We start from the raw sequence: 16,388 nt of genomic DNA on the forward strand, positions 1-16,388 counted from the left end.
GCATGGGGAAAACGCGCTAGCTGCCCCGCTGAAGTCATGGACAATCGCCCGCGCCAAACATTATTTGCGGCCAGCGTGCAGAGGCTCATCCGAGCTCACGACGCCGAGCGACTGTAGCAGAAGCATCACAATTCAACATGTTCAAAAAGAAACCAACTGTAGAAATAATCTCCGCACATACTCCCGCTCAGACTAACATTCCCTAGATCAAGCCCCTCTCCCCACTCAAGTCGAGCGATCGCCGCAGGACAGCCGACCAGATCATCGCCGACTTTGGCATAGAGATTCCCGTAGAAACTGACGCGAGCCCCGAAGACAAGACAGCTTCGACCGCCGGGCTGACAGCATTACGGAAGTCCATACTCCCCGAGAATGCGCTGTCGGCGCGCTTCACCACCACCGCAGGGCCCGACCTCAAGCAGGTGTCAGGAACAATATACGTAGGCAGCCATGAGGGCACAGGCGGGGATCAGAGAGTGTTGTGGGTCAAGGTTGGCGACAAAATGTACCCTACCGTCTACACCCTATGGCACAACCCACGCATAGTCCCGCTACTATATACGCCACTCGTCGTCGTCGAGAAAATGCAAGGTGGCGCCGACCTGATGACGCCTGGGCTACAACGAGGCCCGCCTTTCCCCAAGAAAGCGACAAAAGGCGCCATCGTCGCCGTCGCGAGCCTCGAGGCACCGACAGTCCCCATGGCCGTAGGCGAGTGCACCATCGACGTAAGCGCCTTGGGCAAAGTCCAGGGTACCAAAGGGATTGCAGTATCCACATTCCACTGGGCAGGTGACGAACTATGGTCTTGGAGCTCAACAGGCAAGGCCGGCAGTGAGCCTCCCGATATTCTCGAGGGCTGGGACGACGACAGTGGCGAAGAGGCGAGTCTCGCTGAACGCACGGCAACCGTAGACCTAGATGACGACGAAGGCGGTGTCGCTCTCGAAGCCACTCCGACCGAACGGTCACAGGCAGAGAGATCCCAGGGCGTAGAAGGCGAGGATGCGCCATCCAACAACGACTTCATCGATGTTCTCGAGGATAAAGAGCTAACTACCAAGGGTATGCTTTCACTAGTTTCGCTGAATCGACCATCTGCTAACAAGCTTTAGAAATCGATGAAGCTTTCAAGAACGCCTTCTTGTACGGCGTCCGATACCAAATGGATCACAACAAGGGCCACCCCTCTTACGGCCTCGACTTTCCCCTCTCGCAATCAAACGTCATGGACATGCTCGTCCAACCCTTCCTCCCCACCTACACCCCCGCGCGAACCGCCTCGCTACAAATCAAAAAGACAAGTTGGAAGAACCTCAGGAAGTTTATAAGGCATCTAGACAAGCAAAAAATCGTCAAGTGCAAAGACCGCGACGGCAATGAGGTCGTCATACTTGATATCGATTTCAAGGATCGCCAAGTTGAGTCGTTCGTTCCCTACAGGTTGCCGAAGAAGGACACCCCAGCCGCAGCGAGCACAAACGGCAAGCCAGCTGCATCCCTGTCCGCCGAGTCTTCCGTTGGCCAAAGGCTAAAGCTTGTCTCTGTATTGCGGCCTAAGGAGAAGTTAGCGCCTATCCTGAGTGCCTCCAAAGCAGATCCGCGCGGTCTCTACACGCCAGCAGAGCTAAAGCAGCTTCTCATAGCCTACGTAGAGGCGGAAAACTTGATCGACCCCAAGAACAAGCGTCTTATTCGCATCAACCCCCAACTCGCAGATGCCCTATTGGGTTCCTCAGCAGCCGACAATGCGGCGCTGTCATCAGGAACCATGCCTAGAGACGCCCTGTCTGAACGCATGGTCGCTGCCGCCTCGCCCTTCCACGCCATCATCCGCAACGACGCCGATATTGCTGACGCCAAGCCAAAAGCTGGTGCACCACCCAAGATCCAAATCACGCTTGAGACGCGCAGTGGCAACAAAACTGTGACCAAGGTGCATGGGCTGGAACCATACTACATCTCACCACAGCCGCTCGCTGACGAACTGAGAAAGACGTGCGCAGGTAGTACGAGCGTGGATAAACTGCAAGGATCAAGTCCTAAAGCCCCTGTCATGGAGGTCATGGTTCAGGGTCCTCAGAAAGACGCTATCATGAAGGCATTGGAGAAGAGGGGCGTGCATAGGAATTGGGTCGAGGTTGTAGACAAGACCAAAGGAAAGAAGAAGTAGTTCTGTTACGTCTGAAATCGAGTCAATGATACCCATTTTGCCTTTGTCGTCCATCGCTTTGCCTACATACTGAGAGGGATTCCAGGATATACCCGTCAACGTCGTTTTGTAGTATGTCTGCTCAGGTGATGATATGCTTCTTCTCATTAAACATGTCATCTAGTATGCTATCAAAGGGTATCGTAATGCCCTAGAAAAGAAGCGAAATTGCCATCATAAAGTCGAATCTATGAAGAGGAAGTCACGACATAACTTCATGTTCCCTGGGAAGATTTTTGCAAAAGCATCTTGGAAGCCTTTGTCCACCACCCAACGCCCGTTTTTGTGAGACCCTTGTTAACGTGTGCAAGCCCCTAACCTGCACGCATTGTTATGTCACCGTCTTTGACTCCTGCCTTTGAGCCTGCGTTCTCTGGCATAAAGCGCTCGTAAAAGTCAAACATGCTGTCCAGCCCTTCCTTCATAAACTCCTTGATGCATTGCTCGGGTGTGACGACATCGGCAAGGGTTTGAATCTCGTCCTTCCACTGTTGGACATACCCTGCATTTGGCTCCGTATGTACCACGTAGAAGTGGCGGTAATCACGACGCAAGTCGACCTGCAGTCCGGCGTAGTAACGGATCATATTCAGGTTAGCGGCTTCTTTGCTACGTGCGACTGTGTTGAAGTAGTCTACAGGCTCACATTCGGCGATGATACGGCGCTCGGAAAGGATTGGGTATTTGTCGGCTACAGCGTTGAGTGGAACATCTGGGTCGTCTTGCTCAATGTAGTTGGTTTCGGCGAGGAGCGTGTAGAGCTTGGCGCAACTGCATCAAAGTTAGCAATGGATCAGGCTGTGTTGAGCGTAGTAAGTGAACCTCTGTATGTCAGCGTTTCCAGCGTCCAAATCTATCGCATGGTCTTCGCATTTCTGCAATAGATACTCCATCAACTCCGGGCGAACGCATAGACGCCAGAACAAGCTGGCATCATCGACCTCTTGCCACGGAGCCAATGGACCTGCAAGCTTCTTCAGATTTGTAATCTTTGCGAAGAAGAGCTTGATGATCTGTAAAGCAAGTCGTGGCTGTGTCTCAAAGACTTCTTCCGTGATGTAAATGAATCCACCAACTGGAAAGATTTCAATGCGCTCATATCGGAGCACAGGAGGAATATTCGTCAAAGCAGGGTCGTACTCAGGACTTGGCTGAAGTCCGACCGACCAAACACGCACATCCCTGCGGAGAATTTTGCCAAAACCTGGAAATGCTGTGAAGTACTCAACGTCCGGATGTGCCTGGTATAGTTAGCATTCGTGTGTCTTACAAAGTCTGAATTACGTACAATGATGATGCCCGAACCTCCTTGTAGGATTTGCTGCTGGAAAACCGCCCATGCACCCTGATAGCTCGTACTAGCAACCTGGACATGGTGCAATAACAACCATCGAGTGATGATTTCCAAGTCTTCGAAATGGTCTTTGGGATGGTACATTAGAAAAGCTCTACTTTCTAGCAGATTGCCAGGTTCCTCGCCATCATTACTCGCAAACATATCCTCAAAATCGAGTCTGCAAACTGAGCCTCCGTTTGCTTGCAATTGGTTGCATAGAATCTCGACCTCATTTCTGATGGGTGGAGGTGGAGCCGGAGGTGGTGGCTGGAATGAGAACTGTTGCGGTTGTTCGGATAATACGGGAGTAGGCGTACGTGTTGCTTCATCGGTCGTATGCGGCTGGATGGTATGGTCGACATCCATATCGTCAGGCACATTTGACACAGAAACGGACGTCTGATGAGCATCATATGGCCCATCTGCGATAATGCCAGTATTTCTGTGCTGGTAAGCACAATCCTCTTCTGTTTTCCGACACCGGCCTTTGCTCCAGAACCAGCATGTAAGCTGATCTGGTCTCAGAGACTTCATAGTCTTCTTGTCTCTGAGCGGATTTTCTATGCTATCATCATGCTTTGGCTGCCGACCACTGTCAATTCGCACATCACCCATTGTGGGGTCGCTATGTTTCGTCAATCCGGTATTTTCGTGCGCAAACTGACAGTCTTCGGCAGACTTCTTGCAACCTTTTGGCCCATTAAGCCAAAACGGACATGTGAGTGGTGGGCTACGATATTTTCCAGGTACCCAACCTTGCACATCCGCTACAGGATAATCGCGGCCCTTGTCATCCTTATGCCTATGCATGAAGCGGCATTCCCTCGCGGTTTTTGTGCAGTTATTGCTAAGTCTCCATTGATAGCATACCTGGGGAACTTTGTGAAACTCCCAGGGTTCCAAAGGTATGTTCCTGTCAGTAGACTCTCGCCCTAGAGGCGCGTCGTCTCGGGGCTCTTCTGCGATGACACGCCTATGGCCAGCTTCACGACGAGCGTATGGATCATTGCGTGGTGCCTGTAAATTCAAAACAACGGCATCAGATGGGCCATTAACGAATTTGAGAGCCCCAATATCAGGTGTACCCTCCCTACGAGACCTCTTATCTGCCTCTCCCTGTCGACGTAATGTTTGGAAGCGAGTTTTCTTTAACAAGGCAGAAGTTTGACGAGGTTGGAGTTTATGTTCGTTTACTATCCTGATACCACTACTCTTTCCTAGGCTGGATGTGGTCTTACTAGAACTAGTTTGTGTCACAAAAAAGACTGGTCGCTTTGCAGTACCTGAGGTTGTGCTAACGGGTCGTATAGTGTTATGCGTGGCGGAAGCACTACCCGTAGCAGCGTCTGTAAGTCCAATAGTGTCACTTGCCCTTCGTTGGGTGGAGACTGTTTCAATTTGCTCATTTCGGGGACCTGAATCTGCTTGCGGCAGTGAAATCCTACGCAGTTCTTTACTTTGCGCAGGTTTTGCCAAGCTCGATGTCGTGACTGACTTCGGGTTCGGCGTGGTCGCAGCACGCTTCAATGGAGTACGGGGTGACTGAGCTGACTTTTGAATTGCTCGACGCCCAGTATTAGAGTCTTCTGCATCGGTGGACGTACGCTTTGTCTTGCTCGACGTCGTAGCCATTTCTGCCACCAATGAGTCATCTGTCAACTCTCCTTCAGAAGAAGAGGATTCTGACTGCACCACGGGAGGCTTGCGCGCTTTTGGAGGCTGTCTGGCGAATAGCTCCGCGTTGTCCGTAGTAGAACTGTCCACAAATAAGTGGTTGATTTGACTGGAGTCTGCAGCTTCTCTATCTACAAGAGCACCTTCCAGAGGCGACACCTCATGTTGGTTGTTAAGCGCTGCCTCATATCTTGCTATGTTTCTGTCGCATAGCTTCCTGAAGTCAGCTCTGCTAGTTTTCGCTTTCTTTTCGTTCCATAATTCCAGTGCGGTGGTGCTTGAGGGCTCTTCAGGTTGTGTCGAGACGTCGTTGAAGTTGACTGCTGGTTCCCAAGTGCCTAGATAATGTTAGAAATATGCGATGGACGTTTGTTCACCTGGAAAGGTAAAAGAGCACAGGTAGGTGCTGTTTAGCAGAGGGAAATATAGAGGTGTTAAAGACGAGGGTGGAATGCTTACATCTTTCAAGCTGGTTAGCTTGATTCAATGATAGTAAGTGACAAACTTACTCCTCAAGTGGATAACCCTCCCACTTGGTCAAGTATTTAATGCCCGCACCGAAGGGCTGTACATCCCAGGAGCCTCGCCACTGCTCGGCTAGGATACATTCCACATCATATTCGCCCCCCTCAATATCTTCATCAGAGCGCAGTGACATTCTGTGGGAAGCTATGGAGGCGGGTGAAGACGCGAGGTTCTGATTGGTTGAGAGCAGTAGCGGGATGTTGATACAACGTGTGAGTTCTTTCTCCGCATACGCGCGGGATTGCTGTTGTCATTCGGAATGCAATAGAAAGTCAGAGAGTAACTGGGTCTAGTCGTCGCAAGGCAAAGTGTTTGCGGCGGTGCAAGCAGGCATGGAGGTGTTGGTTCGAGTGAGGGCGCGGAGACTAGCGTCTCGCTTACCTAAGAAGGCATGGGCTCGTTCGCTCCTGGGGTGCTGGCTGGTGCTTTGACGGTGGAGCAGCGACTCCTCGAGGCAGCGAGATAGCGCACTTGTCCACTACCACGACGACCTGACCCCAAGCTTTTTTGCTTGCCTTGATACCCCAAAGCTCTCCAGGCTCTGCTTTCACAAATCTCGCCGATACATCAACTGAGACTTCCACCCGCCCATCTGCCACTTCCCCACCTACCGCAACAATGGCGAACGACGAATATGACGTGAGTCTCCGTACGACAGTGGCCCTACGTTGTTGCATACTGACGATAGTGTAAATAGTTCCTTTTCAAGGGTACCTACCTGTCCCCCCACCTTACTTTTCCTGGCCTTGTCGCCCGCTAACCCCCGCAGTGGTGCTCATCGGAGACTCTGGTGTCGGTAAATCCAACCTGTTGAGCCGGTTCACGCGCAACGAGTTCAACCTCGACTCCAAGTCGACCATCGGCGTCGAATTCGCAACCCGATCCATCCAAGTCGACGCCAAGACCATCAAGGCCCAGATTTGGGATACCGCAGGCCAGGAGCGATACCGTGCCATCACCTCCGCATACTACCGTGGCGCAGTCGGCGCTCTGCTTGTCTACGACATCAGCAAGCACCAGACATACGAGAATGTGACGAGGTGGCTGAAGGAGCTACGCGACCATGCTGACTCCAACATCGTCATCATGCTCGTGGGTAACAAGAGCGATTTGAGGCATCTGCGGGCAGTGCCAACAGAGGAGGCCAAGCAGTTTGCAAGTACGTGTACCAATTCTGCGACATTGGCGGTTGTATAGACAGTCTTCGGGATGTGTGCTAATACTCTCGGTAGGCGAGAATAACCTTTCCTTCATCGAGACGTCCGCCTTGGACGCCAGCAACGTCGAGCTTGCCTTCCAGAACATTCTCACAGGTACGTCAGTCCCCTATCCACAACGCATAGTAGCGACAATAGTGGTTGGCGCAAAGCTTCAAGTGACCTTGAGTGGTCCAAGGGGACATGTGTTTACACCGCCACTTTTATTGTCACTCCAGCCGCAAATGTCGTTCAGATGAGCCGCTGCTAACACCTCCCCAGAAATTTACCGCATCGTCTCAAGCAAAGCCCTCGACCAAGGCGAAGGCAGCGGTCCCGTCCTTGGCAACGACCGCAAGGTTCTCGAGATCAGTAAGTCGGCCGACGCGGAGCAGAAGAAGGGATGCTGCTAGACGACAACGAAAATCCACAAGTATCCTTCACCTACAATCTGTTTGCGCCGGGTTACAATGCATGTTTTGGCGAAGCAGCGAAGGGGGAAGCTCGGATATAGCGAGCAGGACTACGATACAATATGCTTCACGTTTAACGCGCGGGATACAAGACGATATGATGCAAATGCCCAAACTTGGCGTCCAGGAAGTCGCTCACTTTACGTCTGATTTGTCTCTAAAGGTGTCTGGGTCTCTGCTTGGTTTTGCATGCTGCGAGGAGTATCTCCTTTGTTCGGTTCGGGACGGGAGGCGGTAATGCGAATAGCGGCTGTATGTAGGGCGTGATTGCAATGTCAGCTCATGTTCAAGTTGCCTTTGGTATTCGCCTTATTCGTTACTTGTCAGGCTTTGGATTTCGTACAGGGCTGACGCGTCAGCAGAGTCCTGGGGCGGCCGTTGTATCACATGTGACGAAATAGATCGACGGCTCCTAGTTTTGGTCGGTCATCTCGGCGAATCGATGATTCTTAATGTTCGGCATGTAAATTCGGTCCTTTGCGCATCTTCATCAACGTACTCAATGCTTCCTCCGAATCACTGATTAGGATGCTTGCTTGTGGTACTCATTGCTGAAGGAAAGATCCATCAGAATGTAACAAATAGATTCGTAAGTACTCATAAAACGCCAATACCTCTTCTACCATTCATGTCATTAGGCCGCCAAGTATCCTCCGCCTTGGTCCCAGGAGGCAGGTAATGCGAGCCCTGCTCAGATGTCCTGCGATAATTCGAACTGCCTGAACCATCATGTCTCTTCCCTTCTCGTGATTCGTGAATGCCAGGCATCGGATACGCTCCTGTATCCGGCATAGATGATGGACTGGCAGTGAAGACTGGTCGTGACTTGACGTCCGTGGCTAATGGAAGCAGTGAGCCGCTGTTCTTGGACTGTAGGGCCTTTGCGCGTTTATCTGCTTTGGCGGCGTCGTGCGTGCGGTCGTAGAGATATAGACCCACGAATGTGAGTACGAAACCAAAAGCTTGCACTTTTGTCATAGGTTTGCCGAGCCAGACCACGGCGAATACAATGACGAAGACGCGCTTGATCAAGCTGGCAACGGAGTAAGTAACTGGTGACACCATAGATAGCAGGACAAAGGCTACAATGTTTTGCCCAAAATGGAAGGTGCCGTTGAATAGAAATTCAAGTAGCAAGCGCCCATGATCCAAGGCCTCAGGGTGGTCTGATAGCTCGATGGAAGCGTCGTGTAAGAAGTCAAAGATGAGGGTAAATCCTTCGGACCAAAGCCAAAGTGGAAGTGTAAAGAGGAAGGCCAGACCAGAGGAATAGCAGAGGAGGTTCAGTTTATCCGGCTTGGAGAATTTGTTGGGTGGGAGACCGTCTTTCTCAGCGGCTGCAGCGTCGTTGAAGATCTGTTTGGAGACAATGTTCTGGACCACGAAGAGGATGGCGCTGGCGAATGCGGACATTAGGCCAATCAGGTTCGCGTTGAAATCCGCCGAACATGCTAGTATGACTCCCAAGGTAAGTGGTATGAGGGAGAGGTAGGTGGGTAGCGAGTATTGGATCTTGAAAAAGATGCTGTATGCCATGACCGTCAGGAGGGGCGAAAGTCCCTTGATGGTGTGTACCAACGACACGGGTATCCTCGAGGTAGCGTCGGCACTCAGAATGTGTCCTCCAATCTGGAAGCAAGTCAAAGGCAGCGTAGCCATGATCAGCTCCTTAGACGGGGTGCGTATGCCGTACTTCAGAAAAGGCATCGTCTGCTTTAATCGTGGGTATCTTCTAGCGAACATGGCGAGTATCAAGCACCAGCCAGATACAAAGGCAAATTGCACGGTCGTAAGGGTGATGGGCTTCGGTAGGGCAGTCAGGATGGCCTTGGAAGACATGTTGGTGAAGATGGAGGTCATGTACCACACACCACAGAGCACCTGTGCCTGTTAGTCACAGATGATACCAGACTACGCGTGTCGCAACCTACAATGAGCTTTGGCGATAGTGGCGCCTTGAGCGCATCTGCTAGTTCATGCGCGTTTTGGCTCACACTGCCCTTTCGCGTCCGTATCGTCCTGAAGGCCTCTGAGAGGCTCTTCTGTCGTCCATGTCTGTTCGAAGAGCCTGATGCCGAGACGTTCATGCCCCCAAGCCTAGCCTCTTTGCGCGGATGCCACCTATCTCCTGGTATCGCACTGCCGTTCGTCTGGGCTGCATGACTGGGACTGGCAGACCGCGACGAAGTGTGGCCGTATATGTGGTCTTCCTCCGGCGTCGGCAGTAAATCGGGCTGGAAAGCGGGAAACTTGAAGGTAGCGTTAGGACTCGGGTCCCGCGCCGACGGAGGCGTCATCGCGACTACAGGATGGAAGGTCGTCGGGGTATCGTGGGATGTATTCGTTACGCCATGGGGAGAGGGAAATGATGCTGCAGGCAACTTGTACTATACGCGCGGAACAGTGGCGCACTCCCTACCACATGTAAGAGCACGAGGGTGGTACAAGCAGCAGTAGCGATGGAGGGGTACCGTGGATCGTCGCGAAGGATTATTCCAGGAAGCGTGGTGTTGAAGGCAAGCGTCGCAATGGATCCGTAATTAGCGGAGAATTGTCTGGTTAGTGACATGCGCGTTCCGGAGGCGGTTCGGATCTGATAGCTAGGGCAGGAGCCGACAGGGATACCAAACCACCAGCCATCGTCAGCCAAGCTCTGTTGATGAACCCTTCAGCACCTGCTGTGTCTGGTAGCGATCTTCTAGCGATAACGTTTCTTTTCAAAAGCATCACTTCTGCTCTTCGTCATGTATCGAGGCTTCGTAGAAACCAGAAGATGCTCGTTTTGATGACTTGGCCGTCGCTGCCGTCTTTGTTCTGTTCTTTCCTGTTCCTGCTGCAATTGGGTCATGCTTCGGAACATGGGCCGCTCGTGGCCCCACCAGCGAGCCGCCAGGAGAAGGCCTCCTTGTTTTCCTTCAACGACACATGGCACGTCCTAGGGCCATTTCAGATAGGGACTAGAGGTACGTCATTCATCATAGTAGCTTGGACGCGGTATACCAACATCTTGTAGAGGCGACATGGGGGGCGGATCCACTCGAGTACTATGGCGGCTTCAGGAACCTCCAATATGACCCCAAGGCAACATTTCGAAGCTCATTGCCTACTAATGGGACCGCGTCATGGAACGTCACCCAAGCCGTGCGGGCCATGAGCGATGCCACGTCGGCCAACGCCTCCTTGAGTGTAGCCTACTCCAACATTGACTGGGACTTCTTAAAGGTCGTGTACGGATGGGCTGCTGTTCAATATCAGGCCTGGGCTCGGGGCGAGCTCATCGTCGGCGGCAACGAAACTCAACATCTAATCCTGCACACGGATGCTATCCTGGAATACTGGGTGGATGACCAGCACTACTTTGGAGGAGATTTCTATACGTACCGCAAGGCACCTCCTGTTCTGCATCTCAAACCTGGCTCACACAGAATTGATCTCCGTCTGGCCCGCGATGTGAGAGCTTTTGGCGGCATCCTGGAGCCTACCATTGACGTCGTTGTTGACGTACAGAAGATTACCGGATCTTTGGAGCTTGCGAGGCCTGGCATCCTAGTGTCAGATGTCATTGGCGGAAAGCTCGCCTCGTCGATTGGTTCAGTGTATTTGAGGAATTCCGGGGAAGAGGATATTGAAATCCTGAGCATACAACACTCAAGTGTGAGCTCTCACGTCTCTTTCGCGGGGCCAGCAGTGGATGCTCAGTTACTGTTACATGGGGATACTGATATTGCTGACCAGGACGGCTTTCATGCGCAGAATGACTCGTATATGTCTGTTACTATCGTTGCCGGCCAGACGAGGCCCATCGCCTTCAATGTGTCGCTCCTCGCCAATAACGATTCATCTGTGAATTATAACATCACGTACAGGACGATTAGTGGTAAACGTAAAAATACCCTACATGCATCACAAAATCTGAATCATGTCGATCTCTACAAACCCCACAAAGTCACCTACCTTCACCCCGGTGGCATGGTCTCGTACGCTATGCTTCGACCTCCGGCGAAGAACGCAACGTGCTCATCTGGGCAAGCAAAATTGCCTGTGTTGCTGCAACTCCATGGAGCTGGTCTTGAGGCTGATAATCCCATGGTTACTGGTGCCCTGGATCCTGTTTCCGATCTCTGTGCATGGGTGCTGTTTCCAACAGGTGTTACACCGTGGTCTGGCGACGACTGGCATAATTGGGGTTTCGCCGACGTCGAAGCTGCAATAGCAGCTATTTCAGGCTGGATCGACAATAATCACTGGACAGGTTACGATATTGACACAGGCCGCTGGATTGTCTCAGGACACTCCAATGGTGGGCAGGGTACTTGGTTTGCCCTTACTCACAGGCCTGATAAGGTGCTCGCTGCAGCACCAGTCTCCGGCTACACCAGTATCCAGATGTACGTACCATACCACTTGTGGCAAGCTGCAGATCCAGAGCGTACAGCGGTCATAAGTGCATCCCTGAACAGCTACCGTCACGAGATGCTGATGCCAAATGCCCATGGCATACCTGTCCAGCAGCAGCATGGTCAAATTGACGACAATGTTCCAGCATATCATTCTCGCCTACTTGCAGAACAGCTGTACCGCACGGGAGTCAGTTCTGGGGTTACGAGAGCCAACGCTACCTACAACGAAGTGCCAGGGCAAAACCATTGGTGGGACGGCGTCATGACTACACCAGAACTGGTAGACTTCTACTATACCCAAGCAAAGAATGACGATGTTCTGCCGCGGAAGATGGAACACTTCCTCATCATGGTCGGTGACCCCGGAGACATGGGGAGCAAGAATGGAATTCAAGTGAAGCAGTTAGAGGACCCAGGACGCTATGGAAAGGTTGGCGTTCGTGGGCACGTCATCAAAACATCGAACGTACGAAGTCTTGAGTTCAGTCCTACCCTCTGGAAGGATTCGGTGTCAATCGACGGACATGATTTGAGTTTAGCAGGGACAGCAACAACGAACGTCTCTGCAATCAATGTCTATAAGTCAGAAAATGGTTGGAGTGTTGGTGCACGTGCTGCAGAGTCTGCGGAATTCGAAAGGGGTGGCCGACAGCTGGGCTCCATGACCGCTATTCTTCGTACCCAAGGGTCGTTCATCATCCAGCACCCAGGCTCTGCTAACTCATCTCGCCTTGCGTTGCAGATTTCACGCAATCTACACCAGTATTTCCAAGCAGACACTAGTGTGGTCTCTTCCGCATCAGATCCTGTTTCTTCCGACCCCACTGGCAACGTTATCACTCTAGCTACTGGCTCCAGCCTTGAGACTAGTCAGACAGGTTTCCCAGTTCATGTCGCAAAATCCGGGATTACCATCCGGGATTATCGAGGGCAAGAGCATCGATACGGCGAGGAGGCCAGAGGTGCAGCGTTCCTGCGACCACTTGAAGGCGAGCGCCTTGAGCTTGTTCTATGGGGTATCGATGACGAGGGGTTGCGACAGGCGTCTCGGATCGTTCCTATGCTCACGGGTGTCGGGCAGCCCGATTTTGTTGTTTTTGGTGAAAGCGCAAAGTGGAAGGGTGTTGAGGGTGTGTTAGCTATGGGCTTTTTCGACTCTGACTGGGAGGTTACTCCAAGTAGTATCATAGAGAGTAGTTAAGCAGTACCACGATCCAAGCTGAAGAAGTGGTACCTGGTTGAGAACAACAAAGGCTCAAGATGTCTGATCAAAGTTTATGAGATTACACAGGCTCTGATGGTGCTAGGAGCGCAATGATCTAAGAAGTAGGTTCAGCGGGTACTGTCTCGGTGACTGATTTGTCCATTTCCTGTTCCTGGTTCGTCCTCTCAGACACAACGCTTTCCGTTTGCTGGTGAAGACGAATGCGGAACGTCCCGATGCGACGCGCCTTCCTTGTAGTCGCGCTCACCACGTCTGTTTAGAAGCTTCTATCGTCGTCACCCACTTTCCTCAACCTCGCCCCGGCCTCTTTCTTCTGCTCACTGCTGTCGTCCTTTCCTTATGACAAAGTCCTCTGTGACCTACTGATTTATGTACATTTGAGCTGTTCTCTCGTCGCTTCTGCATCTACTTTGGCTATATACGTCGCCAAACGAGTTGTACTGAGCCTCCGTCCTGCATATTATCTGCACATTTGCCCAATAACCTCAGATCTGGTTCCAGTCGCCTTCGGAATCACAGTTTTCACCATATAGCCTGGAGACGTCTGCTGCCTCTCGGATCTAAGCCATCTACCCACACTTCCAAGCTCTGCTACTATGAGCTTCAACATAACTTCCGACGGTTCTCCTACACCCCGCAAGGGCCCCAATCGATTCGCCATGGCCGGAGATCTCAGGATTGATACCTCACCTGAGGTGCTGGGCCAGGCGGTAGGCAGCATGAGCCTGGACCAATACCCATTTGCCTTCCAACGTGCTTTTGGCTCACCGTTGACATGCAATACACAGGGCATGAAGCGACCACTCGGTTCTTCTACCCTGGGCAACCAGCTTCCACTGCAACAGCACAACTCGTTTGACGGCTATAAGGTCAGTCAACCCGACGTCTACTACAGGTCATCGTCGCCGTCTTTCACATCACTCAAGCTGACCCCTGCAGAAGCCCAAGGTAGAAGCTCACGAAGAGTCAACTGTCATGGACTCGCTCTTGCAGCGTCTGAACGGACGATCTCCTCCGCAAGACCCATATAACTCCTCCAACGGATCTATCCCCATTACACCGGCCACCGACGAGTTCGCGTATACCCCACCGACCGAGATGGACAGCTCCATTGTGCTCGTCGAGGCTTGCGAGTTGCAGAAGCTGAAGTTGGAATTACAAGAGGCCCGCAACGAAGTCAATCGTGTCAACCAAGAGATGCACAGCCATCATGTGGCCCGATCAACCATGGAGCACCTGAGCCAATCGTCTGAGGCTGACTACAGCTACCCGGGTGATGTCACCGAGCAGACTCTTACGAGCTTGCAGAACAAGTTCAATGCCTCCACTCGGAGCAACTACGGCTGGGGCAACGAACCTGCTCGTCCGGCCTACACTGGCAGTAACAGCTTCGGACCCCCATACCAGGCCCAGATGCAATCCAAGCCCCTACCACAGCCCCTACCACAGCCCATACAGTCAGGCTATCGCCGCAATGGTTTCTTGAACGAGCCCACACATTTTTCTCTCGACCAAAGCTTTCGCAGCAGTGGCGTGTCCAACAGCTTCAATACCGGTATGAGTAACGGCATGCCCAATCCCATGAGCAACAGCATGGGTATGGGCAGCGGATTGAGTAACCCACCCAGCCGTCCCAGTTCGGCCTTCGATCCTAGCTACAACCAGTACGCCATGCCACCCATGTATCCCATAGGCCATCCGGCTCCAATTGGTACCATGGCCAGCAGATTGTCGCCAGACGCAAACGAGTTCAACGTACAGAACGGCATGGGCCCGTCTCCATGGAACTCTCAGGTCAGCCCTCACTACAACATACGAAATCTCGCTTTTACTGACATGACATAGGCTCCGAGTGAGTCGAGCACTCCACAGTACGTCGCCCCTGTTGAACCCATGAACTATCGTCGCCTCTTAGACCGCAACATGAGCTGCAACTGGAAGTACATTGTCGATAAGATCATCTGCAACAACGACCAGCAGGCATCCATCTTTCTTCAGCAGAAGCTCAAGGTAGGTACGCCAGAGCAGAAGTTTGAAATTGTGGAGGCCATCATCTCTCAAGCCTACGCTCTAATGGTCAACCGCTTCGGCAACTTCCTCGTACAGCGTTGCTTTGAGCATGGCACGCACGATCAGGTTATCGCCATCGCTCAAGCCATCCGCGGCAATACCCTTGCTTTGAGCATGGATGCATTCGGCTGCCACGTCATCCAGAAGGCCTTCGACTGCGTTCCAGAAGAGTACAAGGCGACTATGGTCCACGAGCTTCTTCGCCGCATTCCAGAGACCGTCATCCACCGCTACGCGTGCCACGTTTGGCAGAAGCTCTTTGAGCTCCGGTGGAGCGACTCTCCACCTCAGATCATGCGCTACGTCAATGAGGCTCTGCGCGGTATGTGGCATGAGGTTGCATTGGGCGAGACTGGCAGCCTAGTCGTGCAGAATATCTTCGAGAACTGTCTCGAGGAAGACAAGGTACGCTAAGACGCTGCCAAACATATATCCTAATTTGTACTAAATGACGATAGCGTCCCTGCATCAACGAGGTGCTTGCCAGCATCGATGTCATCGCCCATGGTCAATTCGGCAACTGGTGCATCCAACATATCTGCGAACATGGTTCGCCCGCTGACCGTAGTCGTGCCATCGATCACATCCTCCGTTTCAGTACAGAGTACAGCATGGACCAGTACGCTTCCAAGGCCATCGAAAAGTGCCTCAAAATTGGTGGTAACGAGTTCCTGGAGCGGTACCTGGACCGTGTGTGCGAGGCTCGCCCTGACCGTCCACGCATGCCTCTTATTGATAGTAAGTCCCAAGTCACTCTCGTTGCGCGAATGCTTGTTAATCTTTCGAAGTCGCTGGTGATCAGTTCGGCAATTATCTCATCCAGTATGTCTTGACCAACAGTGGCACTCAACATCGCGAACTAGTCGGTGGCCATATTCGCAAGCACATGGTCTCTCTCCGCGGTTCCAAGTACGGCTCTCGCGTAGCTATGCTCTGCTGTAACCCTGCTCTTGCGACGCGCCCAGGACCTCCGGCAGGTATGCTTCCCCGCTATGGCAACCCCACACCGCGCCCAAGTTTTGGCGCCTTCCGTTGAAAGCCTATTTGCAAGCCTACATGTCTTCGTCCACATACGTATCGTTGGGTATTGCCAGTACACCGCTCGCTCGATCTCGAAGAAGGTATCGTGGATATGCCCAAAAGCTAAGATCAATGTCGAAAAAATTGTGAGAGACCATTGGCTTAAGACGAAAATACACATTTCCTGCAGTCATTTGGGACAGCATCGATTCCAGGACACGCCTTATCACGACAGATCCTTTCTTGTTTATCCTGAC

The 16,388-nt window shown here is 52.2% G+C and overlaps 6 protein-coding genes across 6 annotated transcripts; 4 read left to right on the forward strand and 2 right to left on the reverse strand.

Annotated features, from left to right (window-relative positions):
• Positions 1-137: 137 nt before the first annotated feature.
• ALTATR162_LOCUS3203 (uncharacterized protein) lies at positions 138-2,173 on the forward strand (the record flags this gene model as incomplete). The annotated part of the gene is made up of 3 exons (XM_043310809.1): positions 138-158; positions 207-1,065; positions 1,116-2,173. 3 exons carry the CDS (start codon positions 138-140, stop codon positions 2,171-2,173), a joined length of 1,938 nt encoding a protein of 645 aa, XP_043166744.1.
• Positions 2,174-2,526: 353 nt separating this feature from the next.
• ALTATR162_LOCUS3204 (uncharacterized protein) lies at positions 2,527-5,880 on the reverse strand (the record flags this gene model as incomplete). Its single annotated transcript, XM_043310810.1, has 4 exons — positions 2,527-2,983; positions 3,035-3,453; positions 3,501-5,560; positions 5,748-5,880. 4 exons carry the CDS (start codon positions 5,878-5,880, stop codon positions 2,527-2,529), a joined length of 3,069 nt encoding a protein of 1,022 aa, XP_043166745.1.
• Positions 5,881-6,365: 485 nt separating this feature from the next.
• Positions 6,366-7,356, forward strand: ALTATR162_LOCUS3205 (uncharacterized protein; the record flags this gene model as incomplete). Its single annotated transcript, XM_043310811.1, has 5 exons — positions 6,366-6,386; positions 6,445-6,457; positions 6,517-6,906; positions 6,980-7,060; positions 7,226-7,356. The coding sequence occupies 5 exons, from the start codon at positions 6,366-6,368 to the stop codon at positions 7,354-7,356; spliced, it is 636 nt and encodes a 211-aa protein (XP_043166746.1).
• A 657-nt stretch (positions 7,357-8,013) lies between these two features.
• On the reverse strand, positions 8,014-9,713 carry ALTATR162_LOCUS3206 (uncharacterized protein; the record flags this gene model as incomplete). The annotated part of the gene is made up of 2 exons (XM_043310812.1): positions 8,014-9,297; positions 9,348-9,713. 2 exons carry the CDS (start codon positions 9,711-9,713, stop codon positions 8,014-8,016), a joined length of 1,650 nt encoding a protein of 549 aa, XP_043166747.1.
• A 476-nt stretch (positions 9,714-10,189) lies between these two features.
• ALTATR162_LOCUS3207 (uncharacterized protein) lies at positions 10,190-13,017 on the forward strand (the record flags this gene model as incomplete). The annotated part of the gene is made up of 2 exons (XM_043310813.1): positions 10,190-10,379; positions 10,430-13,017. 2 exons carry the CDS (start codon positions 10,190-10,192, stop codon positions 13,015-13,017), a joined length of 2,778 nt encoding a protein of 925 aa, XP_043166748.1.
• A 620-nt stretch (positions 13,018-13,637) lies between these two features.
• On the forward strand, positions 13,638-16,147 carry ALTATR162_LOCUS3208 (uncharacterized protein; the record flags this gene model as incomplete). Its single annotated transcript, XM_043310814.1, has 5 exons — positions 13,638-13,910; positions 13,981-14,835; positions 14,887-15,516; positions 15,570-15,849; positions 15,900-16,147. 5 exons carry the CDS (start codon positions 13,638-13,640, stop codon positions 16,145-16,147), a joined length of 2,286 nt encoding a protein of 761 aa, XP_043166749.1.
• Between the last annotated feature and the right edge of the window lie 241 nt (positions 16,148-16,388).

The sequence above is a fragment of the Alternaria atra genome, assembly GCF_907166805.1.
Source record: "Alternaria atra isolate CS162 genome assembly, contig: 22, whole genome shotgun sequence".
Lineage (NCBI taxonomy): Eukaryota > Fungi > Ascomycota > Dothideomycetes > Pleosporales > Pleosporaceae > Alternaria > Alternaria atra.